Raw genomic sequence first — 9,045 nt, 5'->3', positions numbered from 1 at the left:
TTTCAATGTCTACTCAATAAGGATGATTGCCATGACATAACGTATATAATAAAATATTATTTGCTCCATATAAAGAAAATGTAGCATTAATCCAAAAATGTTTCGTCTGGAACTCTAGTCTAAATTTCATGTAATTAGAATACTTACATCGTTCTTTCCGGAGAGTGTACATGACTTCAATTAAAAGCTATATTCTTATAAAAGTCAAATTGTTCAGTTGTAAATTAAACGTTTCTCAACTAAGACCTATACAACACTAAAGAATTCTTCACTTTCTTGAAGTTATTTTTTGATTTCAAACATTTAAAAAAAAATGGTAAGTGATTACTTCTAGTAAAAAACCACCACAAATTAATAATCGATTTATGGAATAAAATAATATATTATGTAAAACCTAGACATATAACTTGAATTAGTTTTAATTCCTTTACGAGTAAAAGCACTGTTATTCTATTATCAGAAAGTAACCCACACATTATTCACGAAAAATATAGCCTGAAATATCACCTTTCAAACACACATTCATTTGACATAATCGGATTAGTATTGCCAGATATATGCTTACCAACACCATCTAGCGAGAAAAACGGAGGATACCTTTTATATTACCTAACTAATACTCGTATTTATCATAGTGCACATAAATAAAATAAAAAAATAAAAAATAAATTATAAACCACATTACAGACATCTTTGATTTTGTTACTTGATAAAACATTTTTTCTTTTATTCCTTAGACTTTTCCACATCATATATCATTTACATTAAACAATTCCTACAATAACTTAACCTTACGAACCCACTTAACATTTAAAAATATACGTCCATTATGCATTTTATAGGCTCTTCTTGTAGCTTCGGTACTCACTTAAGAAATATGTGATTTTTATATGAATTTTCGGCTAAATCTTTTAAACCGAAATATGGAATCACATAGGACGACCTTTTTTTTAAAAAAAATTAAAAAATTCTATACCCAATTGTGGTCACCAAAAACGTGACCAGAAGTGAAATGAAGCACTTTACCGTTTCAGTACATTTAACGAAAATTACAAGAAATTCAAACTGAGGCCAAAGTAGACGTAAGTAACGAGTAAAAATAAGAAGAAAATTCTCAAAACTCAATATGCAGTTAGTTGAAGGACACCTAGCAAAAACAAGCGAAAGCAACAAGGACTAATACTGTTACTATTCCAATTCCGAATTTCAGTACATAACTGGAGAGAAAGTAGGAGAAGCATGAAGTAAAATTTAATATGTTCGCTTATTTCAAGCATGAAATCCTTCAAAATGAAACTGGATACTCGACTGTGTGTGCAAACTGTGTGTGGATTTGGTCCTAACAACTTAAGGCAAAATAAAGTAATTGACAAACTGGAAGCACTACGGAGAAGGAATTATGAAAAAGTAATTGTAGCCAATGTCAGATACATTATATATAATAATGGAAAGGTGTTTATACGATATATGATTATGTGAGCATTGCTGTGGCAGAGTATAAATAATATATAAATTTTAGTTAAATTTATGCAAAAGTTATTATAGCCCTAAATCAACATATTCCAATATAATGGCACAACCTAGGATGTTAATATCAAAATATTCACAGTTCTATCTTATAATAGAATCAAATCTATTGTTTTTATTAAGTCATGTATCGTACTAACTATAGGAAGCAAGAAAAAGAAATATAGATCTGCATTTCTTTTTAGTACTTCTTAGAAATGAGATAGTTTTAATGAAGACTTGACTTGAAGATTTGACTTAGCTTAGACCGTTTTAACACCAAGCGTTTCCTAGTTTTGCGGATACAAGAAACCTATGAACTAACCGCATCAAATGTAATCAGCTTGACAAAGATGACAATCGTTTAAGCTTAAGTTGATAAATAGTCTTGTACTACAGTTTTGACTACTCCATTCTTATATTTAATCATATAAGACATATTTTCAAGATCATATGTTCACAATAACAATAACTAGACTTATTTAATACCACCACTATTTAGTCATATTCTTCAACATTTTTCATCATACAGTATTTGACCACGTATTCTCTCTTTCTTGATGTCAATATTTCGATATATTACTTCTCTTGTTATATTACTATAACTTCTCAAATATTACTATAACTACAAATGGATGAAATGAGGTGTGGATTAAGTTAGGAATAAGTTAGAATATAACACAATTGTGTTACTTGAGAACACCTTCACCAGTTTCATGGTACTTGTTATCAACAGAAAGTTTATTCCTTATCCATCATAATTTGTGGATGTTGGGCAGTATCCTTAAATTTGTAGCTTTAGTCCAAATGCAAAGTAATAGATCACAATGTATTACTAGTATTACTATTTTATATAATTTACACAAGATTTCAAATATATATGTATTCTTCACTTATTTTATTTGGAGACTAATCCCGTAATGTCAGATTTTTTATTTGCAAAAACATTTATTTTGCTCCAAATGCAGTGAATTTTTAACTCACACAATTATAAATATGAATAGGAGCAGAAAATTTTGAATGTTACAAAAAGGTATGGCCTTTCATCTAGCTCGGGATATTAAAAAAATTATTAAGAACACAACCAAAGAAATTTTTGATAGCCGTTTATATTAAACTGGCCTTGAGGTGGGGTTGGGCATTAAAGTATTAACTTTCTACGTTTTTTCACATTATCTAGCCATAAGTAACAGAAACAACTATAAGTTCTTGAATGGTTGAATAATAATATATTAAAATGTGTACATATCCGAAGTTATAGAATGTAAAGTATATATAGTATGTAAAGTATCCGGAATTGAAAATTTAGGAAATGACTTATCATATATTACATTTAAGAAGCATATGTTTTACTTGTGTATATATACAATTTGCATGAAAATTAAAAATAATGTGGGATATATATGTAGAAAACATCTGAAATCATTAAATATAAAAAGTAGTAACCAATTAATCAAAATACAATTATGACAAATAATTAACGAGATAATATTTTGTTGTATACAATAATTCCGGTTACTTTGTACATTGCATAAAAGATGAATTATATTCAAAAATCTAACATATGATATTTTTTTATGAACCCAAGTCTATAATATATTTAAATATATTATGATTTGCATTTTCCGATATTACCCAATATAGATTAAAGGTTTATCTGAGTAACTATAGTTTATATAATTTATTGCCTGTACAGTCTATCGTTATTGTTATATAGTTCTACAAATTAGACCACACAACACTGTGGTTCTTATATATTTATATAAATAAATATATAAGGATATAAGCGTACGATTACTTACGTTGAATGGTTTTCCAAACTCAAGTAGAACGTTAATACGTCCAGAAGCCACAATTTATCAAAATAGCTAGGAAAACATTATTATAACGGAAGTACACGATAAGAATATTTTTATTCGCTGCAATTCTAGAAGACTAACATATATAAATACGCTATTCAGTACTGAAATTCATTATAGTAAGAACCGGACCCTCGCCAAGATGTTAAACTCCAAGTTAAGCGTAATTTTATTAATATGCATTTCAATATTTTCAATAGAAACAAAAGCAGAAGTTCAATTTTTATATAAATATAATGATAACGATGACGATAAGTCAATAAAATTGAATGAACTAAGTAGTAAAATTTGCTTAGGAATGGGTCGTGAATTGAAAGAATTGCGTAGCATCATTTCAAAAGTTCTACAGCCAATTACAGAAACAAAGAAAAGCCAAAATGCAGAAAACATAAACAATAACTTCTCCCATAAATTGGATATTAGATCTATTTCGGCAGTGCCAACGAAGGAGATTCCTGACAGAACGACCACTGAACAATTGCCAATGAGTTGCGCTGAAGCAATGCCTGACGGCAGTAAAAAAAGTGGTATTTACAAGATTTATCTACCCGAATCTGATCTGAAACCTTTCTATGTATACTGTCAATCGGATCCAGATAATAGCACTGCTTGGACGGTTGTTCAACGACGTGAAGATAGCAGAGTAAATTTTTTTGCTGATTGGAAAACATACAAAGCAGGTTTCGGTAACTTAAATGGCGCCTTCTTTATTGGTTTAGATAAATTGCATGCTCTAACACAGTCCGAACTACATGAATTATGGATTAGGCTAGAAGATTTCGAAGGTGAAACACGTTATGCAAAATATGATTTATTTGCCATTGGCGATGAATCCACTCAATATACTTTAAGTATTTTGGGAAAATACAGTGGAAATGCTGGTGATTCATTTAGTTCGCATCAGGGGCAAAAGTTTTCCACAAAGAATGTTGATAACGACATAACTTCTAAAAATTGTGCTGAACGATACAAAAGTTCTTGGTGGAATTTTGATTGCTATGATAGGTAAAAAAAACCTTCCAGTTTTTATGGTTATAAGTTTCTTCTTATAGTATATTTCATTTAAAATAGTAACTTAAATGGTGAATACGGCAGTGGTTATAAAAATTACACTGGAATAAATTGGAAAACTTGGCATGGTATTGAATATTCACTGAAAGGTGCAATAATGGCGATCAGACCAAGTAAAAGTTAATATGATACTTTGAAAAAAAAATTATTTTATGAAGTAATATATTAGTTAACAGAGTTTCATCATATATAACAAATGTATATAAATAAAGTCTTTTTTGAAATTACGAGCTAAATAGCTTCACCATTTTCTATTACATTTTCTATTATGTTGTAAAAGTGAGACGGTTTCTATTCCCCTTAAGTAATATAATACCATATATATAGAGATTTTTTTACAATCAAAATAATTGCATACCATAACACATATAGATACATACATTAATTCGAAATCCATTTCTCAATAATTCTAGACGCTATTACTTAAGATAATTAATTATCAGTAAATGGATAAATTCAAGGTTTGACGAAGTGTTAATATCATTCATTAAGAATAATTGTTTATGCTCGAATAAATATTATTCTAAATTGAAAACGTGTTTGTGTGAATTTAATTAGAAGAAAATTTAGTTGAAATGTATAAACCTTAGTCTTACTACGAAAACACGGTATTGTACATACTATATATATATATAATAAACCAATAAAATATGAAACATATAAGCAGGGCTGTAATCACTATAGTTCCAATACTTTCATTCGTGTGGTTGCGTTGCATTTTGTAGCTGTGTTAGATTTTGTGATTGCGTTGCATTTTGTGGTTGCATCACATTTAGTGATTACGTTATATTTTGTGATTCCGCTGCATTTTGTTATCATAGTTGAATATGCAAGCCAGAACGATATTTACTCACTACAAATAGGTCTGTTTTTTTCTTATGCAAAATCTTTCAAATTATAAGTATATACAATTCATGTATCAATTCGAAATTCTTAATTATTATCATACATTATTTAATTATAAAAAGGATATACCTACTTACCTCTATTGCGACCACTGGTGAAATTCTATAGCAACTTTTTACTTCATTTTTTTTAAAAAATTGTACAGCACGTTTTACTCATTTTTATATTTCAAATTTCACTCAAAAAGCTTATAAATGTTTACTTAGTCACTCAAGTATATATTATTACACAATATTTGATTTAATTCGATCAATTTTTTTTTTTTTGAATTGTTTACTTCTTTACAATAATAATATATTAGTATTAATATCATTTTTTGTAGTTTTATATTTAATTGTAATAAACTATTGCAATAAATTCATTAATATTAACTTTTGTCCACAATTTTTCGATATTAACAAACCACCATGAAAAAATGAATTGCCCATTACACTAAATCCTTTGTTTTCTCATTTTCACCTCAAATGCTGTTGCTATTGTTGCTGTAGTAAATATGATTGATCACAGCGGAGGTGACTGAAATTGACTTCACCAATCTTGTTTTTTTGTTCGTGCAATCATTTTTATTAAAAAATGCAATATTCTTCGTTGGCTGTTTTGCGTGCAAATAACGGAATATTTTGTATACGCTGTTTTTGTTTTTGTTCTGATTTTTGTTTTTATAAAAATTATTATTTATACTTTAACCACACATTAAAGAAAAAGCAATAAGCAAATATTTATTCACTACAAAATCACATTTCATTTACACATTTTGTCTATAATTTTTAAATAAATTAAATTGGCAGTAGTTTTATATATTGTTTATACATATTTTTATAAAATAATATATATTTTTATTCTAATAAATGAATTAAATTGTTAATTTAGTAATACTTATAATAAACCCTATACGACACGCTGAAACACTAAACCGACCTTTATCGAATCGAACCGGCAACTGTCTTAGCTTTCGTGGTGAAATACTACATTATGACGTTGCAAACTCATTTGTTTCCTATAATTGCATTAAACCACTGGGTTTAGTGTTTTTTAAAATACACCATTAGTTAATATGAAATCAATAATAGAACCTTAGCCGATTGGAAAAATTCTGGGTAGTGTTGATATTAATTTTATTTTTTATTAGTAAAATATGTCGTTTGTTAATATTTTATATGGAAAGTCATTGAAATGGAAAGAAATTGAAATGATCTACATAATTTTTAAAAACAAAAAGGTACGGTGGAAATATTTTGATATCACATTTTGGAGAAATATTGTGAAATTTTATAACTCCTGTATTTTTATTATTATTATAAACAAAACTCTGTATGGTCAGACCTTCTCTTAAGATTTTACTGCATTGATTCTCTTGACAGGCGCTTTTTCTAGTTCTTTGCTATGGCTCTTTCATTAAACATTTTTATCATATTATCCAGAAGCCTTATTCTTTAAGACTTAACGTTCCACATAATAGTTCAAGCATCATTTCACCGAAAAAACTTTAGGTGAAAAATGCAGACTATAGAACTTGCATTCGTATTTGAAAACTGGATCACATTTCCATTGACTTAAGCATGTTTATATAGTTTTTTCATATAATGAAAAGAGAGTTCTAGTAGAAGTTGATTCTAAAGAGTTTGAGTTTTTTCACTATTTCAAATTTATCGAGCTCCAATTGTTATTTTAAGAAGTATTTAGTATTTATCTGTATTATCTGATGTGCAACTCTTTATTATCTAGCTAGTAAGACTTTTAAAATGTTGGCCCTAAAATAGAGCAATAATCTATCGTTCATTTATTTCTAAACAAATCGCACTTTGGTATCCAAGTATATCGTCTATCAAAGCTACTATATATGGACTATGGCCAATTGTAGAGTTAGCAGAAATTACTAATTAGAAAATAGAAAGTCTGATGAAATCTGAATTCACCAATAAAGCTTACCACATGTAATCTGACAGGAAAGGTTCTTGCTGTTCAAAGCTTTTTTTACCGAACTACTCGAAGATGAAGAGTTAATATCATAATATCTTGAATATCATTAGAAAAACTAAATAAACATAACGTGCAGTTTCGATTTTCGAAAACCGACGAAACATTCTTATATTCTTGCTTGGACATGCTTCAATGTCTTCCTCTTATACAACGTAACAGAAGAATTTTCCTCAAAGAATTGATTCAGAAGTCTGAGCGGTCAAACAGCGATCAATTTTACTGGATACAGGTGTTTTTGTTTAAATACTTAACATTTATTTATTGTATCTGCTCTTACAATGAGACTAACAATAAATTTTAAAATCTTGTCACTCATTACATAATATTACAATTTTTTATTTTAACTATACATTGTATAATAAATATAATAAATAAACCTTATATCGCGGACCTCACTTAAATCAATGAGTCAAATTTCATACAGTTGGAGTGAAAAAATTCTTAGGTAATTATGCATCTGGTAAGATACAATAGTTCGTCTATGGTATACAGATGAAAAATTAACTCTATTAATTTCTATTTAAAAATTCGATGAATTAAATGGAAGTGCCTTAACCAAATTCTTATGATTTGTCAATTGGAACCAAATAGTACAGAATCAAGAAGCTTTTTCTATGTTTTTTTCACTAAATTATAATAAATTTCAGATTTATGTACGTTAGAAACATTACCTGACCGTCAGTATAAAAACTAATAAGAAAAGTTCCAATTATTATAATTATTTTTAAATTTTATTTTTATTCATGTATATATGTTTTGCAAGCGATGTGATTAATCTAAAACATTTATTTATTTAAAATTAATTTTTTTAAATAAGTATTTATCGTACTCCTCACATAACAGTTTTATTAATAAATACTTCAAATTTCCAATGGAACCTTTAGAACCTAATTATACATAGTGCGCAATAGAGCAAAAAATTTATAAGATATTTGAAGTAACTGAAAATAGAGAATAAATTATTAATCTATACAAGTACCTTTAAATATTTAAAATCAACTCACATCCGTCATAGTTACGTTAGAGATATTAATTAACACAGTAGCTTTAAGCACAGCAGGTCTCTGAGCCCGTCTAGCCATTTGAACCAACATTTTTTTATATTTCAAATCAGCTTCAAACCAATTATGTATATAAACTGCATTAGAAATTCCGGCACTCTGGAAGAAATTTATTTATTTTGAATTCAAAGCATTTAAACTTACACAAATTAATCTTACTGCTTCTAACAGTTTCTGTCCAAAATAACAGATAAGATAGGCCTGCGCTGAAGAGGAAAATAAAAATAAAAGTAATTTAAGTAATATTTCTGTGCTAACTCCAGTTGTTAATTGGAATCCTAAAAAACACATCAGGCAAGCCGATGACATAAAATTTACCAACAGGGGTACACCAAAGACGTCATTCAACATATCAGACAGACTAAAAAAGTACATAAACTTATTATTATTATTGTATATTATTTTTATAAGTATATTGTAGAATTTTCTCACCTTAACAGCTTTTCGTGGTAAATGATGATGTTTCTTAGAAACTCCATATCATGTTTAACGCCATTAGTCACCATTTTGGATTTAATTCTATAGGTCTCAATGCAATGGGCTATATAATCATAATGCATCAGCAACTGTGTGGCTGCGACACACAACAACAAATCAGCTGATATTTGTCCCACTGCCGTACAATAAGCGACACTGTATTGTGCTATATATATCGCATAATA

At 28.3% G+C, this 9,045-nt stretch overlaps 2 protein-coding genes across 2 annotated transcripts in view; one reads left to right on the top strand and one right to left on the bottom strand.

The window, feature by feature from the left end:
- Positions 1-3,663: 3,663 nt before the first annotated feature.
- Positions 3,664-4,560, top strand: LOC119675552 (ficolin-2-like). Its single transcript, XM_038086758.1, has 2 exons — positions 3,664-4,370; positions 4,437-4,560. Exons 1-2 carry the CDS (start codon positions 3,664-3,666, stop codon positions 4,558-4,560), a joined length of 831 nt encoding a protein of 276 aa, XP_037942686.1.
- Positions 4,561-8,209: 3,649 nt separating this feature from the next.
- Positions 8,210-9,045, bottom strand: part of LOC119675551 (odorant receptor 85b-like) — a 2,785-nt gene continuing 1,949 nt past the window's right edge. Inside the window, exons 2-5 of the mRNA XM_038086757.1 lie at positions 8,816-9,026; positions 8,543-8,744; positions 8,327-8,482; positions 8,210-8,263 (exon numbers count right to left, since the gene is read on the bottom strand). Coding sequence (XP_037942685.1) covers positions 8,210-8,263; positions 8,327-8,482; positions 8,543-8,744; positions 8,816-9,026 — 623 coding nt within the window. The remainder of the gene's footprint in view (positions 8,264-8,326; positions 8,483-8,542; positions 8,745-8,815; positions 9,027-9,045) is intronic.

This window comes from Teleopsis dalmanni, chromosome 2 (genome assembly GCF_002237135.1).
Source record: "Teleopsis dalmanni isolate 2A chromosome 2, ASM223713v2, whole genome shotgun sequence".
Taxonomy (NCBI): domain Eukaryota; kingdom Metazoa; phylum Arthropoda; class Insecta; order Diptera; family Diopsidae; genus Teleopsis; species Teleopsis dalmanni.
This window is presented reverse-complemented; position numbering and strand designations above follow the sequence as displayed.